We start from the raw sequence: 20618 nt of genomic DNA, 5'->3' as shown, positions 1-20618 counted from the left end.
CAAATGTTCTCACACACACACACACACACACACACTCACACACACAACTAACAGCATTAGATTAGGTAAAGCAAATGAACGGCCACCAAGAGCCTAGCACACTGGAATCCAGACCAAGGGTGGGCAGTGCTACATCTTCTGGTGATCCGCAGAAGATCAGTAAATCTGACTCCTGACCAATTTAACCAATAGCAGCATGAGTGGGTAGGAAACTCCTCCCTCTCTAAATTAGACTGCTGAAAGAATGAAACCCTGGTATGAATGAAAATCAAAGAGTAATTTTTTATTTTTGCATTTAAAAATTCAACTTTGTTCTGGTACTACAAACACATTCTGGGGTCTCACAAATGCTGCTTCCATAATTTGAAGTGCTTGCGTCCTCCCTCCCCACTAAGCCAATGTTTTGCACGTGGCCCTGGTTGTAGGGAAAAGGGTAGAGCCTAAAACCTCAACGCATGCTCATCACCTCTGGTCCAGACGATGCTTGGGGTCAAACGTTCTGGCCATGTATCTTTTTCCATTGCAAATACTAACCAAGAGGGATGGGGAACTTGGGGGCAGAGAAGCACAAATGATGTAGCAAGGCTACACCTTTCTAAAAGGAGGAAACACTACTTACCTTGGGTGTTTTTTTTTAAAAAAGCTATTAAGGCAGATTTTTAAGAAGTACCCAGGCCTAAGAAGATACCTTTCCTAATCCCTCTTTTACCCTGCCGCTAAACATGGCAACGTTTGAGTTTCGTTCCTCTCCCATCCCTGAGGCATGGATGTTTATTAATAACCAGCGAGGGAAGGCCCAGCCAATGAACAGGAGAGAAAGAGAGAGGTTGGCTTTCTCTCTCAGAGCCTTTTTCCTGGCTCAGAAGTCTTTGCAGCTTTGGCTGCTGGCCAGCTCTTATTATCTGGGGAGATAAAAGACAACCCCACACAACACCGTTCCCCACCCTTGCCCTTCAGGAGCTGGCAGCCCCGGTCGTCTTCCCCACCCCCACCCCCAGACCTTTTGAAGTTTCCTCCTATCTAGAACAAATTCTGCAAAATGCCCTTGAGACAGAAGTGGAGGAGGAGGAAGAGAGAGAGAGAGAGACTGCTCAGACACAGAGGTAAGGGGGGAAACAGAAACCTGATAAAAAGCGCTAAATGACAGGCAACCCCACAATAGGCTACAGGCAGCTCCCCCAATACTCCCAGCAGCTAACTCCAAAAATCTTTTAACTCACTGGTGATAAAATTTAAGGACCAAGCAAAGGGAGACTATGGCAGGGATGATTCCATAGGCTGCAGCCAGGGGTAAAGTCCTGGGAAGGAATTCATCGAGAGTGCTTCCTCAGAATCTTTGGCACAAATTCAAGCAGATCCTCTTCCGCCACCCGCCCACCCCAAAAAGTTGAGCCGCTTTCCCATGCTCACAAAAATCTTTGCTCAAGGTGTGGTTCAAAGCCCCAGTGCTCAGGAAACGGATAGGGGGAACAACCCTCAAGTTGCCAAGAGATACCAGAGATATACAAAATGAACAACACGGTGGCTTTTATGGGACCAAGAAAACAAATAGACTAACTTAAAAGAAAAAAAGCAGCACTACTTTCTTAAGTGGTAGCAAAAGGTTAGCCGAATTTTTCCTATCAACAGAGAAACAATAGCTCGTATCAAAAGATACAGGCTGCTCAGGGGGTTGCAGCCAACTTAGTCTCACAAATTTAGAAACACAGAGAACTTTTACACACACCTATCAGTAAGGGAATGTGGTTGGTAGCTTAGTTTGGCTGCAGATGTTGAAAATTTTGCAGAGTGGTTTATCCCCCCCCCCCCGCTTCTACAGGGGCAGCAGGTCAGTGTTGGGAACTGAGAGCCCAGGTTTCAAATCCAGTGTCAGCCATGAAGTTCACTGAGTGACCCAGGGCCCGTCCCTGTCTCATAACCTAACCTACCTCACAGGATTGTTGTGGGGATAAAATGGGGAGGGGGAGAACCACGTAAGCCAACTTGAGCTCCTTGGAAGAAATGTTATTAATGATAACCAACCTGCATAATGGGGGGGGGGGGTGGTTAACATGCCCTTCCTTTGAAGAAAAGGGCAAGTCCAACACAACTCTCCCCTTCACCTAAGTTTCCAGCGTAACACTCAAGGAAGAATATGAACGGAAATGGTGACGTTGCAACTAAAAATCTTATTGCTTTCTCTTTGAGCAGCATATCCGACCCTTTAAAGTTCGTCCTTGCTCACAGGTATTTCTTGAATAATGAATATGGATTTTCAACTGCAATGTGACTTTTCACCACTTGCATTTATTACGAGTCTCTCTAAAAACATCAGTGTGGGAGAACGCGTTGCTCTTTTAAGACAGAAAGAGAAGAAAGGTGCTGCAGAAGGTTACAGCTGTTCTAGCTGCAGCCCATTATCATTTCAAAGCTTAAGAGATGCATGCTGTTATCAAAGGGAGGAGGGGTGATGTAATTTTAAGCAGAGCTTTGGGCTCAGGAGTATGAATTTGGCAAAATGCCTGCACAGATTTGCACTGCTAATCTATATGCTCTATTACACCACTGCAAGGCTTCGGAGTCACAATAGGTCCTTATTTCAAGAGAAAACTGACGTATGCCTAGCATTCATTACAAAAGATATCATGTGACATCAGAGTGGAAAGTACGGCTTGGGGGAGAGAGAATACTTACGGCAGTTCTCTTCATCTGATCCATCCTTGCAGTCTGTATCCCCATCACAGAACCAGTGTTCAGCAATGCAGCTGCCATCGCTGCAGCGGAACTCCTTGTCCGAACACTTCCTCATATCTGCAAGGCAGGACAAGGAGTAGTTCAATGGAAGGGCCATTCCCCCATCCCATCCCACCCTCCTAGGAACCAGACTCTGATCAGGCGACCCACCTGTCAACATGAGAAGATCATCTGCTAGCCCACAAATGTGCTCACTGCTTATGTGCTTTTTCCTTTTTAATACAGTGGTACCTCGGGTTAAGAACTTAATTCATTCTGGAGGCCCATTCTTAACCTGAGGTACCACTTTAGCTAATGGGGCCTCCTGCTGCCGCCGCCTGTTCTCATCCTGAAGCAAAGTTCTTAACCCGAGGTACTATTTCTGGGTTAGCGGAGTCTGTAACCTGAAGCATCTGTAACCCGAGGTACCACTGTACTAGGCAATGGGTTAATTTTTGAATGGATCTTCAGGAATTCTGAAGAAATACAAGAAGGTTCACACAAGGCTGGTGATAACACGACAATGGGGTTTTGTCTGGGAGAGGCCCAGCCTTCCAGGAGCAGCCTCTAGCAACAAAGGAATGCAGCACAGTTCCCGTTGCTCAGCCCAGAATAATCAAATGTGTAATCTTAATTTCCTCTGAGGTAGCCAGTGTGGTGTAATGGTTGGAAGCGTTGGACTAGGAACTGGGAGACTAGGGTTCACCCTAAAGCTCACTGGGCAGGCCACTGTCTCTCAGCCAGATGTACCTCACGAGGTTGTGAGAATAAAATTGGGGGGGGGGACCACATATGCCACCTTGAGCTCCTTGGAAGAAAGGCGGGATTTGCACGTTATATAAATATAACTTTAACATCATATCATATACAATAACGGTCTGGTTGGAGAGTAATTCCCAGCCTTCTCCCTCTGTGCAAATACTTTATGAGCATTTTTGGTTTCGATCTCACCCACTGACTTGGAAGCAGTGACCAACCAGCCCTATCTGCTACACTAAATTCCCACCGCCAGCAGTCTTCCTGCAAAGGTTCCGAAATGCAGAAATCTTAGCCCACTGCCTTCAGCAAAAGTCCACGCAAGCCCTTCTCTAGCAATCTCTGTGGGATTTGGCTACTAACCACATTGTTCGTCGCTGTTGTCTCCGCAGTCATTGTCACCGTCACAGTGCCACAGGCTGCGTATGCAGTATCCGTTCTGGCATGAAAACTCATCCTCCTTGCACTCCCGTGGAGCTGTAAAGGACACAGGAAGCACAAACGGCGAGCAAAGTCAGAAACACACACAGGTTCGCTTAGCCAGGAAAGTGTTTGCGTGCTGCCCAGCATCCTTGAGAACTGTGTCCTCTTTCAATTTATGGGGCACTTCCTTATTACAGGAGCTCAGCATCAAGCAAACAGCAGCACGAGGACACCATCCCCAAGGGCTTGAGGCAGCACATCCCACCTACCAGAGGAGGCCACTCAATGCCCAGCCTGGCTGGCTGGGACTGCAAACTACACCACACTAATTACAACTGCTGCTAATAACAACGGTGGTTTTCAGTGACCTGTCTTACTCCTGCAAAGAGCCAGCTATGCTTGAGATACGCCAGCTATGCTCTTTGTGCTCTCGGAAAACGATTCTGAACACGAGACCTGCAGAAGCAGATTGCCAGGTGGGGGTGGAGCCACGACGCCAGCTTCCCAGGCAGGTGCGTCACGACTCTGGAGCCACTATGCTAGCTTCATACCAGGTAGGGTGGAACAGCAGTAGTGGCTCTGCCCTGTTTCTGAGGACCGGTGATGAGTGAACTTACGGCAGTCTTGCTCATCAGAGTCATCTTCGCAGTCATTGTCTCCATCGCAGACCCATGAGCGACGGATGCACTTGCCGTTGTCGCAGTGAAAGTCCAAGGGGGAGCAAGTGGGCAGCACTAGAATGGAAGGAGGAGAAGAGAGGGAACTGATTAAGCGCACCCAAAAAGTTTCACCAATACACGGGTTTGGTTTTTTTTTTCTTTTGTGCAAAGAGAACTAGGAAGAATAAAAGAGAAATTACACATGACCAACTTACTAAAACAAAGTTAGTAACAGTAATGAACCCAGGATACTTCTGTCTGGGCAGGGCTCTCTTTATCCAAGCTTTTTTTTTTTCCTTTCATTAATTTTTTTCTTTTTCAAAATAATAATACGGTTACAAGGAAAACTGGGTGTAAGTCTAGTTATGTAATACAATCTCCACCAAAAATAAAACATTACATTGATTATGTAATGTCATTTCAAGCATATTCTTAAGGCATTAGTGGTTAATATTGCTCTCCACAGACAAATTTGAGTAGTTGGTGGGAGAGAATTGTTATGTTCATCCCTTGCATATGAAAAGAAGGAAGACCAGGATTCTATTTTTGGTCAATATTTTTTATTTCATTTGTTATAATGTATATAAAACAGAGAGAACAGATATAACAACTGGTGAAAATGAAAAGATGAAAAACAAAACTATAAAACAGGCGTGTAGAACGAGTACAAGGTTTCAACAAGGGTATCTCTTTTTGTTGCACGCCTTCTGCTGCCCTTCTTAGCCTGGTTATTCGCTCTGAGATGGCCGCATCCCAAATGCTGCTGAACCATACCTCGAGGGGTAGCTCAGCCTGAGATTTCCAAAAGCACACTATCACCAAAAGTGAAAGCTGCATGACATAAAAGCAATGTAGAACAGGAATCGCTATGCCAAGAGCTGTAGCTTAGTTGGTAGAACATCTGCTTTGCATGCAGAATGTCCCACGATGGATCCCTGAGTAGGGCATCTCTGGGTGGGGCTGGGAAGAGGACCCAGCCTGAAATCCTGGAGAGTCACTCAGTGTAGACAGGCTAATGGTCTGGGCTCAGTATAAGGAAGCTTCCTACATTCCTGGCAAAAAGGGGAAACCTATTTCTCTCCCCTCCTCCTTTTAACTAAGCAAGAGAATGCGTGCGGATGCCAGACAACAAATGAGCCACAAGGGCACACTTGTTGCTCTATTAGTTGTTCGTTTGGAGAGGCCCCAACTACATCCCAAGACGCGCGCAGTGAGAATGCGTCCACAATTCTCAGCGGTTATTCAGTACTGGCAGCCTCACATCCCCAAGCAAGCAAGAAGAATAATCCCTTAGAAAGGTGAAGCTGCCATCCGTAAAAGGCCGGAATTCAAAAGGACAGCATAAATCAATCACAGCCCTGCCTCCCCCCTCAGGGTTGAAAGAAACTCTCAGCCTTTGGGAGGGCTGCGTTTTCAAGGGCTGCCAACTATGACTGGAAGGGAGTAGCACCGGGACTTTGCTCCTGACAGGTGTGTTCTCCAAAGGAACAATGTTACTTCCAACTATTTTTTAAAAAAGAAAGGAAGAATAGAACAGAGCAAAGAGAAGATGAAGATTGTGAAACCCTTTCATCCCTGCCTGGTCTGCTGATACTATCTCCCAGCTGTCATCACCTGGGCTTCTTCCCTTCTACCAACACAAGAGAATAGCAGGGGAATGAATGCAGCAGTAACACACACAAGGAGCAGGAGGAAAGAGAAGTCCCCTTGCAGTCTAGGAACTGGATGGTCAGTGTTGCTTGCTTCAAGCTCCGCGTCAACTGGAATTGCCTGCCACTGTCCAGTGCAAACAACAGTTAACCCACACAGTACAGATTATCCTTTTCCATTTCCCCATTTACCTGACTTTATCTAAGGCAACGGCTGCAAGTTTAACATGGGAAAGCAAAGTCCATGTTCCCAGCCTTGTCAGCCTTGAAGACTCGTAGCTCAAATAAATGAAAGGAAGGAAAAACTGTTCCTAGCCAAGAGAGAAAGGGATGCAAAAGTTACCACAACATATAACCAGACTGTTATTGGAAGATGAACTTCAAAATTAGTCGCGTGCTCCTCCAATGGGTGGCTTTAAAAGTCCTCTTTTCTAAAATGCTCCAGGTGAATAGGTGGAATGGGATTATGTTGGCTGGCCCCAAACTCACCTCTGAGCTCTGGAACAGAAGCTGAAAATAAGGTTTTTACAAGCCAGAGCTACAAAAGAAGGAGAAATGCACTGGTACATTCCCAACACTTCCTTACAAATTTGGCATCACGGCTTTGTCTGATGTCAAACAGCTCCATGTGGCAGGCCTTGTTTTCTCATAACCACCTCACAGGTCATATGAGGAGGTATGGTCGGTGTTATTAGTTTGTTTTTTAACATGATGGAACATTCAAACTTGGACCCCCCCATTTGCATTCTGAATTGGTATAATTCCAGAAGGCCCATTTTATGTGCTTTCTAAATCCACAGACCAGTCCTTCCTCAACAGCAATTAGGTACCATTCAAATGACTGCTTTCATGGGTTGGACCAGCAAACTATGCTCATGATGAAACAATTGAATGCTTCACAGATCCAAACAGCAATGTTTCACATATCGCACAACTCCTAGAACAGTTTGCAAGGGCACACTTGGATTAAACCATCAAGCTTTGTTTTTTCCCCTTCAGATCTCTTAATGTGAGGTTGAGTACCGCCTTATTTTGCCTTGCATGAACAGCAGAAGAAATATTTGTTGTTTCATATATTTCAGGTTAAAACAAGAATGTAAATCTGCCAGTTAACAATCTAAGATCATGCACATTTAATTATTGGCTCAATTACAACACTCTGTAACCCCTTACTGGTCAAATGCAGTATGAAAAATAAAGTTTTGTGATTAGGGCGCTTTCAAAACAATGTATAAGCCATACCAATTCTGCTCTTTCTATATCTAATGTAACTTAAGCTACTTTTCCATCCTGGCCAATGAAGAGTAAGGCATAATTAGAAAGCCTATTTATTCTGAACTATCTCTTCATTTCCTTAACTCCTGGAAATACCGTCTTCCTCTCCATAAAAAAGGGGGGAGGTGTTTTAAGACCTAGAAAGGCGGAGCACATTGATGTGATGTGATGTGATGTGATGGGAGAGGAGATAGCACTTTCTCTGCGCAGACCAAACTCTCCCAGGCCTCAGCTGTAGCACAAACACACACAATCCCACCCCTCCCAACATATGCAGCCTCGAACCCCAGCATGACTAATCACCAAAGGTCTGAGCAGTAGCTGCCTGGAAGGGAATTTGCATGCTGGCTCTCTGGGGGAGAATTCTTCTGGCTCCCACAGGGTTAGGCCATTAGCGCTGGTTCATAGCGGATACCATTATCCTATTGAACTGCTGCTACTCTCATGAGGCAACTGCTCAAAATGAAATTCCAAACCTACAGGGAGTAGTTCCTCCCAATGTAAAGCCCTCCTTAAATATGAAAAATGAGCTTCAAGTTAGGGGGAGAGGGAAAGTGACACAGGGAAACGGTTACACACAAAGAGGGGCCCTTGTTCCCTCTTCAGCATGTCTGCCAATCCAGCAAAGTCAGGCTGTGTGTTCATACTGTGTGTTCATGGGTGGACCATCTTCAGACTTGCAAGATCTGTTTTGGATTTTTACTAGAACTTCAAGCTCCACCAACCAGAGCCAGGTGCAAAATAATAGCTCAGGGTGGATGGACACACAGTTATAATTAAGGAATGGGGTGCTGGTGCGAGCACATCCTCAGTCCAGGAGTTTGCTTCCTGTATCATAGAACATCAGATCCCAAGAAGAACGTAAGCTCCTAAGAAGAACATAAGCAAAGTGCTACGATATTAGAACTGCTGGATAAATTGCAGTAGATCAGGAAGAGTTTGACAACTAAATGCTTGACAATGGCAACAACAGAAGGCTTTTTCTTTCAAAGTAGACTGTTAGAGGAGGGATAGTACCTCTGGCGGGGGAAACGTCATGCTCCTTCTGGGGTCTACCTCTGGTCCTCACCCTGCACTCAGCTCTCACCTGTAACTCCCAGAAGCTGTCAGCATGTGACAGCAGCAACACGCCAGGAAACAATTCTGACTGGCCAGCTTAACCAGGTGAGGGTAGCTGATGGGTCTCAAACCCTTGGTGAGTTAAGGACTTCCCCTGTGTGTGAAGACAGGTTCTGGTGGATTGAGCAGCTGAGAAATTATATAGGGTCCAATGGTCAAGAAGGCTGTTTCTGTAGAGGGAAGGGAGGGACAGAAAGGGACCCATCTAGGGGAAGGAAAACTCGGGTCCTAAACCTCTGCTGCCTTGTGTGGTATCTTCAGGAGAAGAAAAGGCTAAGGAGTAAATCTTACACAAATATGGAGTGGAGCCTCCTTCTGGCAACTCCTGCAGCCAAGCTGGTGCCAAATGTATTCCTCTGATTTCCTTTAGACCGCCTCAGTGAGGTCAAGTGTGGGGTGGGGGGTGTCTTGTTGTTTGGGGCAGCCCAGGACATCCAGAATCACTGCCCATTTTCTACCTTGAAAATGCAAACCGCTCCAACTCTTATGTCAGCCTAGGTCTTCAGTGAAATAATTACTCCCAGTTTTGAAGTGGAAATCACATTCACCTTTCCTTAGCCCTTTAGAAACCTCCCCAGTGATGCAATGGGTATGAAAGCAAAAGCCCACCCTTCCTTCCTTCCCTCCACCTATGTTAGAGGAGGTCCCGGAGTACACACAATTGGGGTGAAAAACCAAGGGAAGTGTCTGACTAAATAGTAATTATAAAATGATTGCATCCTTGCCAATAAAAATAAAAATAAACCAAACGCTAGAGTTCCATCCAGGAAACTGCAATTAACAGCGGTCAAAGGGTATCAGCAAAAGTCTAAAAAAAGGAGAATAGCTCTCTACTGTTTGGCATCAAGAGTCAGAAGCATTACAGAGGATGCGCTCATTGGAAAGAATCTGGCTTTCCAAAAACATGCGCATACCCTGGAGGCCAGAGTCGAGGCGGTCAACTTTGAGGAGCTGAAGGAGAAAGAGAGAAAATTACCTCCACTGTCAGAGTAAGTCTGTTTCTGAATACCAGTTGCTGGAAATCACAGGAGAGTAGAGCACTGTTGTACTCAGGTCCAGCTTATGGTCTTCCCACAGGGATCTGGTTGGCCACTGCGATGCGCAACTGGCATCATCCAGCTAGCCCTTCTTAACGGCATGTATAACATAAGCTGACCACTTTTTCCAAAAGTCCACATATACCTTATATTTTGCATACATGAAGTAGCACTGTATGTAAAAGAAGACTTAAGTTATGAGGCTTTTCATCTAGTCAATCCAAGATTCAGGAGCCATTGGCTTCCTTCCAACCACAAAACCTTGCTTTAGAAACTAATGAAAAAGCCAATATTGCAGCTTGGGATTAGCAGCCAATAAATAGATATCCTATATTCTTCATTATTTCCCATTTCATTCAACCATGCTGGAAATACCCACATACATCAATGGCCATCAACCAGCAAAATCCAAATAAAAAAGACCTTTCTCTTTTCCTCCTATCCCTCAGACAGCATTCACAAGAGCCTCTGTAAGGAGCTCCTGTATTTCCAAGGTGTTTGATTTTCTAAAACCCTTCTAAAAGCACATAATTATGCTTGATAACTTCTCAAGTGCCAAATTGCCCATTTTCACAATGGGGAAAAACTGTACTTAACTAACATTAGTTTTCAGCCTAAAAAGCAGGCGGTTTCAAAGGCAATCAGTAATCCCATTAGTGACTATAAGTTCCATGAAGGATTCCTACATGAGGATGGGTGAAAAAGCAGAAAAGCAGCAAAAGCCTCTCCTCTCAAAACACTTCATTATCAAGGCTGACCTTTAGGCTGGCACAACTAAACCCTTTTGAACATACTAAATTCAGCCTAAATCTTCTTCTCACTCCCAACCAAAAATCTTTTAGAGCAGCTTCATTTGCATTATATTTGCATCAAAGGGTTAATCTTTGCAGAGAGGTAAAAACATGTATACTATCATATATAGTGGATGGCATTCAACTCTTTTTTTTCTCAGAGTAAACTCATTGAAACAAATGACCATGACTAACTTGGGTCCAAGAATTCCAATAGGAATTCTAAGTAGAACTTAGCTGAATATCATTGTGTGGCATGTTTTATTTTGGTTCACCTACATGGATAATGGACACTTGCTGTTGCATTGTGAACAACTTTAAGCATATTTATAATATGTTGTTGTTGTTGTTGTTGTTGTTGTTGTTGTTGTTGTTGTTGTTGTTGTTGTTGTTAAGTATTAAAGACACAATAAACCCTGTGCTCACTGCTTTTGTGTTCCACTGCGGAAGAAAGGAATGATATAAATGTAAGAACTAAACAAAAATAATGCATGTGATATCTCTCACCCACATAATTGGCTTTCATTTGTGACCCAAGAACTGTAAGGCCACAGTTGACTGTGACTTGAGAAAGGGATCAGCCAGGCTTCCAGAAGATGGCAAAAATCAGCTCTTTGTGCTTCTCCTCTACTTTGCTTTGGGTCAAGCATCCAAGCAGCTGAGATGCCTGGTCTAAGCTGAATGCCCAGGTACTCATGAAGTGAAGGCAGCTCTGCACTTTTGCCTAGCTCCGTGGTTGTCATGGAACTCTCTGCGCTCTATGCCAGGTCCAAGGAGGAGGACCCTGGGGAGAGCCTCAGCGGGACCTGGGGGGATTATGGGGCACCCTCCCCAAGTGATCAGAGAGAGAGACAGACCAGGGGCAAGTGGGAGCAACAGAGCCAGTCAGGATGGAGGTAAACCCTAGCACCTCTTTCCCCGTTGCCTGTCAAGGAGGGAGGAGTCACGCTGGTGGCTCTGGCGATGCAGTGGACGTCTGGCAGCACATGAGCATCAGCACAATGACACTGAAAGTTGAGAGCAGGTGGGAAAGACTGACTCAGTCCTTTAGTGCCATGTGCCAGGCAGGTGGGTGGGCAAGCTGCAGGTGAGGGGTGTGCAACTCCCACACCTGTACTCCCTTAGGCGCAAGGCACACCTAGTAGTGGGAGGGATACTTAAGGCATGAGGAGGCCGAGCATCCTTGTTGTTGACACAACTTCCCTGGGTGGATGTTTGGGAAAGGAGTTGCGTGAGGACCAAGAGCGATGGAAGGCCGCAGGGACCTGTTGGAAGAAGGTGATGGAGCAATGTCTGGGGGAGAGATGGAGCTGTGTCAGAGGAAAGAGCAGCAGACATCAAGAGGACGGAAAGAGAAGGGCTGCAAGCCACCAGGTCGGGCCAGGGGCTCTTGAACTCTGGATGGTGGACTACTATTTGAGGGACACACTCCCTGAAAACACCCCAACCCCATGGCACAACGGCGACACTGGGGACGAGCCAACTCCCCGAGATATGAGGTGCTCCTTGAAAGCCACATACCCAAGGACTGACTCTGAAGCAATGATATCAGATAACAAGGAGAACAAGGAGAATACTTCAGGGGATGAAGTATGTCAGGGAAAGACACAAAATCAGAGCAGCCGTTAACAAGAAAGACATGGGTGAGTGCATCCATAAGCTCATTCTGCAATTGACTAGCGACAAAAAGAAAAAGGAAAAGCAATGCTTTGATTGTCATATGCTGTTCATTGCTCACTTCAACATGATTCTGCACTTCACATACGCTGCTGCTAATTCCCCCCCCCCCTTGTTTTTAAGAAGGCTGTTGTTGTTGTTTCTGTAAGGGCACATTCTAATTCATTGCTCTCTGCCACACTTGATTTTAAAGACTCTTGCTGGCTCCCCCTCCTTGAAAATGATGATGGCACTCTGCAGCTCCAGAGAGGCAAGGCAAGGGGCTCGTGCATTCATTTCTCTAAGTATGCAGCAATGGCACTTCTAATTTCACTTAGTTTTAAACTATGGAACTCAGTCCCACGGGAGGCGGTGGAGGCCACCAATTCTGATAGCTTTAGAACAGTATTAGACAAATTCATGGAAGAGAGAGCTATTGATGGGTACTAGCCATGATGGCTATGCTCTGCCATCACACTTGGAGGCAGCCATGTTTTTGAATACCAGTTGCTGGAAACCACAAGAGGTTTGCACTCAAATCCTGCTTGATGGTTTCTCAAAGGTATCTGGTTGGCTGCTGTGAGAACAGGATGCTGGCCTAGATGGGCCCCTGGTCTCATCCACCAAGCTCATCTTATATTCTTAATAAAGCAGAAGTGCAAGCCACAGAAAATGTAAGCATCTCTACCTCCTTTTTCTCTATGGCTTTTTCAGCCACATAGGCACATTTCAACAGGTACAAAAGAGCAGAAACCAAAAATATTCCCCCCCACAAATTAAGACTTGGTACCAACGTGCCTCCTCGTGTCTTCAGATGAGCCCATCCCAATTAAATATTTAGAGGGCAAATGGATTTCATTTTTATTTTTTGGCCTAGGGAAAATGAGTACATCAAAAAAGACCAATTCAGTTGGAGGAAAAGAAAGAAGACAACTAAGGAAACTAAGCAGGCACTGGTTTGGTAAAGATGAAAATCCTTCAAATGTAAAGTTTGCAGATGAAAAAGGAAGTGACACTGCTTACGGGCAAGACCATTTATATGAGAAACCAAGAACTGCAAAGGAGGTGCAAGGAGATTCAGAAAAATGCTTTGTATGCATTTTTTAAACCATCACCGTAGCCAAGTAACATGCAAGACTCATTTTAAAAAACCACAGCTAGGAGACTCTCACATCACAGTATTTGAACAGACGTACTAGACACACAGCATGTGACACGCTGGGCAGTTACCAAAGGTGAAAATTGAGTTGCACTACCAAATATACAGCAATAATTTAAGGTTTGCACCTGATGCAGAGCACCATGATGATCCCTTGTCAAAATGTGCACTTCCTCCTCAGGCTTCATAACTATATCTGTTCAATCAACCCTTCACACATTCCCTTTGCACATGAGCACATTCAGTTATTTCAGAAACAATATAAAATTATTTGCAGCACAGCTTAAGACCACACCATTAGAGTAAAGTTTATTTAAAACCATGTTTAAAAAGACACTATGAAGACACCAGAGCCTCTTGGGGGAGGCCATTCCATGACCACATGATTCTTTATGCTCCTCCTTGATCAGTCATGTCTTCTTCTGGGGAAGTTTGATGGCTCCTGTGGAATTCCTTAACAATAGAAGTTCAGCAAGAGCCATCCCTCCTCATTTCTAGAAGTCTTCTTAAAATTGTATTATTCAGACAGGTGTTTCAAAACAGAGATTCTTTGCCAACCAGTTCTTACCGTGTGCTTGATGATGTTTTCATTGAAATGCGTACTGTTGTTTTTGGTCTGTATAACCCCTTGCAATATTTTATATGAAAAGGCTGTTTATAACTATTTAAATAAATAAATACATCTTTCAGGTAACGTTGTCCCAAGGCGTTTAGAAATGTAAAGAAATCCAGCATTGAAAATGGGGTCCAGAAATGTATGTGTGCATGTACAATGACTGCACACATGTAGACAGAAAGACAGACAGATATATATACATAAATGTGTGTGCATGCACACATGTAAGTATGGATTTTTTTAAAAAAGTAAAATGGCTAGATTCTACTTTTCAGGAATCGCTGCTCCTTATTTCATAATCTGAGGGCTGAGAATTATAAATGGGGGCTCTCTTTATTCAGATAAATGCATTTTTACTTTGAGATTTCATTACTATGTACTTCTGGATATTAAAAATACTAACAATTAGCATCCTTGTTTTGGCTCTGCAGTCATTGTGATGGCAGTTCTTATGCAAATAGGACAGTCTGTCTGCAGAAGTGCAAATCTTGGAATTGTGGATGCACTGCAATTATGTTTCAAGTCTATATCTCTCTGAGGGAGGTTCTGTCCTTTTTCTGCAATGCGAAAACTCAACTTTCAAGTCAACTGATGTACATGGAGAATCATTACTAGACATTTAAAATAGAAGAGTCGTTTGCTATTATGGATTTCGACAGGCATCTTTTGCAGTAGCTTGTCTCATTGTTCAACTCCTATTTCAGCAAGGATGCTTGCTCCTCAGTAGAAATGAAATTATTCTTTTTAGAGAGGAGTACGGATAGTTTTGCAAAACAAAAACGAAAAATGAGAAGCTTTTCTGTACGTTTTTCATGGTTGTTGCACATTTCAATGTGGATGTGCTCAGTGCACATTCTCCCACATTCAAGGATAAGGTATGTTTTACCTGCTTCTTGTTTCAGACTTTTGGGGCTGAAAGGTACATCTATGTGAATCACTTGTAAGGGTGGTGAAATTGTAAATTGTATATGAATCCGTTTTTATACGACTTTCCTTGTTTTGGGGGAATCCTGTGATTTTTGTCTGTTGTTTCTAATGCTCTTGAGGACCTTCTCCTTTGTTTTAGGACCACAAGGAAAAACTGAAGGTTGGAGACACCCCCACCCACACTGGCTGCAAACTCTGTTTTGTTTTCTTTTTGTTGACAGCATGGGCCACAAAAGCTAATTAAGCAAGCAGCTAGCTCTCCTCACAGCCACAACCTTCCAAGAACGCCAACAAAGGAAATGTCTGGAAAAGGGACATGTTGCAACACGTCCCAAGTTAGCAACATGCCACTGACTCTGCTGGACTGGAAGAAACTCTTAGGGCAGATACTTGTCACAGGCCTTAGCCACGGTGGTGGCAAAAAGCGACCTGTGACTTTTCACAGCACCCAGGCACACACCAATTTTCTTTCGCCTCAGTCCTTCCCCTCTCCCTCCCTTCCTCCCTCTTAAGAATGGACTGTTCGCTTACTGCAGCCGTCTTCATCACTGTGGTCCCCGCAGTCATTGTCACCGTCGCACTGCCACTGAGCAGGGATGCAAGTGCATTCGCCAAAAGCACTAACAGCACAGGTGAAGTGGTTTCGTCCACAAGCGCACTCTGCGCTGCTGCTGCTGCCTGCACCTGCAGGGAGAAAATAATCGACACGCTTTAGAGGTAAGAAAAAGCAAGGGACACCTAACATCACGTTAATGTGCATGAATGCAGTGCAAAATGACACTGGGAATATTCCTAAGAACCACACACACTCCCAGCATTCCACTGTGTGTTAAGATTCCCGAGATGCAACTGACTGGAAGCAACGACTGAAAAGCAATCATTCGGGGGGAAATCTAAGGGTTGGTTCCACGGCCAAATATCTGGAGCAGCTTACAGCAATATCCTATTTACAACACCTCCATCTCCCCATCACCCCCACATATATGCATGGGTCCCATATTTGGGCAATTCCCAGTGTGCTTGGCAGATATATGAGGACTTAAATAAAGTAGGGAAGCCTGCAGGTTTTTATAGGCTTTCTAACTGTTTACTCTCATCCCTTGATTCCAGAAAGGGGATAAGCAGAAGGATATTCCACAAAACCACAGTGCACACATGCCATCATTTCTGCTTCATAAAAAAGGCAGCCGCTCCTCAGCCAACATTGTCATGTGCTGATTTCCATTTTTTCCTTCACCTTCTCACAGCTGAAATGCTCACAGACTTATAGTGATATTATAATGATACTGTACCTGAAACAGGAGATATGTTCAAGGTACGTGGTCATATCAAGAATAGAAACAAGGAAGCAGCTACAAACGGAGTGAGTGCCTCTAAAAATAGGACACGTGTGATAGCTCACTCATGTGTTTCAGAAACCCAGAACAGGATCCATGCCTCTGATTATGACCCTCTCAGCGTCTCATGTTCCATCCCTGGTCAACTAAGGAGATTCGGAAATGAGCAGGAAGTCAGGGCACCTGCCTATTAGGCAAGCAAAGCAGTGCTTAAGGGGATAAAATATACGCTTCTCGTAATCAAGACAAAATGTTTCTGCTGCTGTTTGGGCTGATGCAGACTTTAAATCCGGTAACAGCTATGGTATCTCTTCTAAGCGCAAAGTATTTCTCTAGAATCTTTCATGTTGTCAGAGGGAAAAGCAATTTACCCAACGTTTGTCCAAAAATTGTATCACCTTTCTTAGAGACAAGGAAGAAGATATTTCACCCCTTACTCCGAAGAAGGGGGTCTGCTTCCCACAACCTTTCATTAATTCTCTACTGATGCTATCAATCAGCCATCATTACAGCAAGATAATATTGCTGGCTCTTCATTAACATGCCATTGCTCTACATTCTTTGGAGAACTTCTTCATTTAGGAAGCTTAACAATTGAGGAAGGCTGTACTTTTACACACATGCTAGTTAGCAGGACTTTGATCTGAAGGGATATTCTTTCCATAAATGAACTTCAGAAGCAAATGGCTACTATTCCTTCGCTTGTCACTTGAAGCAGTGATTTTTAACCTCAAGTAGCAGTTTCCCACTGAAGAAAAGTACAGTTAATCCAGTCTTAATAGAGGGATTTGCTGACCCGTTGTTTTAACTGAGAACTTTTCTGTCAGAAACTGGGAAGGCCACACTGCCCTCATATGTTCTGATGACAGAAGAAACATCGCTCACTGATATAGTCCACAAAGATCTGTTAACACAGCATAAGAAGCAGAACTAATTTCAACCAGGGGTCCAACACCTGACCAGAATCCCACCTACTTAGAAGTATAGCTATGTAATGTGGTATTGTAGGTCACCAATTTTACAGGTATCAAGGTCCACTGGCTCAGTATCATGCTCCATGGGCACCTTTGAAAGATGGCACAGTCCAAGCTTAATTACAGTATCTCTGTCATAAGATATTCTTTGATTGGTTGTTTGCATTTCTATCCCACCTTTCCTCCAAGTTGCTCACGGTGGCATACATGGCGCTCCATATTATCCACACAACAGCTCTGAGACAGGTCAGGCTGAGAGTTGATGACAGGCCCAAGTGAGCTTCATGGCTGAGTGGGGATTTAAACTCCTGGTCTGCCATTCACAGGACACCCAAGGAGATGTTGAGTTTAAAGTTTATGTGTGGTGTTGTTGTTAAACATAAATGTTTACTCCACCATTTCTGAAACATAAGGTAATAATGAAGGAAGATTTTAAGGCTAGTTTAGCTCCCCAGTCTGGAGCTGGAAGCATGCAAGCTTCCACCTCTCCTTGTACAATCAACACATTCATGCAATGCTATACGAATACATGAGGAATAACACACTCGTGGAAATATTTTCCTGCTTGCACCAAGGACCAACTATAGCAGGGGTCAGCAAAGTTTATCTTGCCTGGGCAGATTCACTCCAGCGGAGATCCCTCTGTAGGCCAGATCGTGCGCACGCGTGAACGCGCCCATCCGCGATTTCCGGCGTCTGTGCAGACACAATTTCCAGCGTCTGCATCTGTGCAGACGTGATTTTTGGCTTCTGCGGCGCCACAGAAGCGAGTCCCCGCTCTGTGCTGGTTTAGAGCAGCGCGTGGGGACTCGCCGGTTTGGGGGAGGCTCGTGGGCCGGTTAAACAAGCCCCGTGGGCCATTTGTGGCCCATGGACCTTAGGTTGCCTACCCCTGAGCTATAGCTATTCCCTCACCTTCACTAAACCTCATGGAGACACTGATGCAGAAACTTCTGACATTCAGAAGTTTCCCTTTTTATTCTTTAAAAGCTTAAGGGAATATGTCAAGCAAATTCAGCAGGTCTGATTTATACAGACAAGGAAAAGAAATTCAACAAGTCTATACAGGTCAGATAAGGTTTATGGCTTGGGTAAGCATAAATGGCAGCAATCACACATACTATAAAGATTAACAGGAACCCGAGGAAAGTACTTTTCCATGATAAAGGAATGGAGCACGGAAAGCAATAAATCTCAAGGGTAGCAAAACTGAAGAGTGACGGGAAGGAGAGAAAAAGAGTGCTTGTAAACATTTGCCTTGAAAGCCAATGACTGGAGGTAACTTTTCCAGTACCCACTGAAAGCTGCTGCCAATTCTAAGGAAGTCAGGGCTAGCCAATAAAAATGCAATTTATTCTGGTAAAGCAGCAATGGTCTGAAAGGCATATGCAAGCACACTATCATGTGGAAGTGAAAGAATCGGCTACTCTGAAAGAAGAATAACTCTGCCCCACCCTCACTTTAAAAAGACTAAGTGGCTGCACCTTTGATTAAAAAGCAAGACTGAGTTCCCATGTCTACCCTATGTTAATTAAGTGTGACAATGGGTTGAGCAGCTTCCCTTTAAATATCTCATAAGTCACCACATCTTTAGAAATGAAAATGCTGCAATATCTCCAAGGGCTCAGAGCATATTGGGGAAAGCTTTGCAGGATGATAATTTATATCATGGCCCGCTATTCAGAAAAGTAATTATAATTGGCTTGGATATGAACACGAAAGTCAAAAGCTGGCTGAAGAACCATAAACAAAGGGTAATGAGAAACAGCAACATACCAAACTGCAGGAGGGATGGAGCTCTTAGAAACTACAGGGATCACTGTTAGATCCATTGTTTTAAAGCATCTTCATTAGTGACCTGGAAAAGGGGAACTTATCCACAGAGGTGCTTTCAGAAAACACCAAAACAGGAAAAGCAGCAAATGCCCATGAGAGCGCAAAATAAAAGCATCAGATAAGAGGCAGAAAATTCAGTGTCATATAATTCACATCCGGTAGGAAGCAATCTAACATAAATATCTGAAGAGAGAAAAATTGAAATACTAATGCTGCAACAGCAAAGTTTCCTGATATGCCGGTATGTCATTGTTACAAGTAATGATTTTAAAATATACAAATGCTGCAATCTTAGAGAGGCTGTTTTGGCCAGATCCTAACCTGTTTACTAAGTAAGTCGCTATGAGTTCAATGGAACTGACTCCCACATAAATCAGGAGTGCATCATCATTTGGTCATTAATTCCAATGTAATGTCAGCTTGTTGTTGTTTAGTTGTTTAGTCGTGTCCGACTATTCGTGACCCCATGGACCAGAGCACGCCAGGCACTCCTGTCTTCCGCTGCCTCCAGCAGTAATGTCAGCAAGCATAGTTAAATTCAAGCCCCATTACTTAACAAGAAAATCTAGGGGGGGAAATCTACATATACAGGAAATCTGATATACAGTGGTACCTCGGGTTACATACGCTTCAGGTTACAGACTCCGCTAACCCAGAAATAGTACCTCAGGTTAAGAACTTTGCTTCAGGATGAGAACAGAAATTGCGCGGCGGCGGCACAGCAGCAGTGGGAGGCCCCATTAGCTAAAGTAGTGCTTCAGGTTAAGAACAGTTTCAGGTTAAGAACGGACCTCCAGAACGAATTAAGTACGTAACCAGAGGCAGCACTGTATTAAACTAATATTTAACTAATAGATAGGCATTTACTCCAGACTATGCTGCTGACACCTGGAACTGACAAGGCCAGCAATGGAAATTCCAGTCTTCTCATCTGATCCTTCTCCATCATGTTGCAGAAACTGCTGTGATCTCCTCTGCCTTCCAGAAATCCTAGGGTGCTGTCACTTCCTACTCTCCAACACCCATCCAAGAATTACCTCTTTCTTTCTATATTTGCTGCTAAAACCCTAATTCATGTTCCAGTCACATCTTACGTAGACTACTGCAACCTCCCTCATTACCAGCCTTTGCTCTCATCATCTCTGCACTTTTCAGGCAAATCAGAATGCTGCTTAGGCTAAAGTTAACTCTTACCCATTGCTGCAATCCCAACTTTGTCTTTCAGCTTCTGCACTGACTCCCTGACATTTTCTGCACCAACTTTTGTATGCATTACTACTGGCACAAAATGTTTAATACCTCTAATTAATCTAATAATCACGACATCGGGCATTATTGACCAATAATGCACTTACTAATGCCATTCATTCAGAGTTCAGTTTAGAATCTGTAGTACAGTTGGCATTTTATAAGGATGTGCATGATTTGAAAGGAAAGCTTAAAAACATGGTTAATATACAATTCTTCTCTGTATCTCACGCCTGGAGAAAAACTTGGAAAGATGCATGTCAAATAGTAAAAGCTCCTCCTCTAAATGTATATTACATGTCAATGCTTTCTAAAACACGGGTTATGCATAAATCTGGATTTTTAAGATATGGAGGTAACTACAGAATGGCTCTAAAAAGTCCACCCAACTTGCTGGGAGAGAGAAATTTTCTCCCACTCTGGCAGCCCAGCACCCACCATTTT

At 44.1% G+C, this 20618-nt stretch overlaps 1 protein-coding gene across 4 annotated transcripts in view; it reads right to left on the bottom strand.

Moving 5' to 3' along the window:
- The window catches only part of LRP4 (LDL receptor related protein 4), a 95519-nt gene that overhangs the window by 35154 nt on the left and 39747 nt on the right, over positions 1–20618 (bottom strand). For all 4 annotated transcript variants that reach the window (XM_083459497.1, XM_083459499.1, XM_083459500.1 and 1 more), the window contains exons 2-5: positions 15311–15463; positions 4509–4625; positions 3832–3945; positions 2674–2790 (exon numbers count right to left, since the gene is read on the bottom strand). In XM_083459497.1, coding sequence (XP_083315623.1) covers positions 2674–2790; positions 3832–3945; positions 4509–4625; positions 15311–15463 — 501 coding nt within the window. The remainder of the gene's footprint in view (positions 1–2673; positions 2791–3831; positions 3946–4508; positions 4626–15310; positions 15464–20618) is intronic.

The sequence above is a fragment of the Podarcis liolepis genome (genome assembly GCF_965112155.1).
Source record: "Podarcis liolepis genome assembly, chromosome: 1".
Classification (NCBI taxonomy): domain Eukaryota; kingdom Metazoa; phylum Chordata; class Lepidosauria; order Squamata; family Lacertidae; genus Podarcis; species Podarcis liolepis.
Note: the sequence above shows the minus strand (reverse complement) of the source record. Positions and strands in the feature narration are given on the sequence as shown.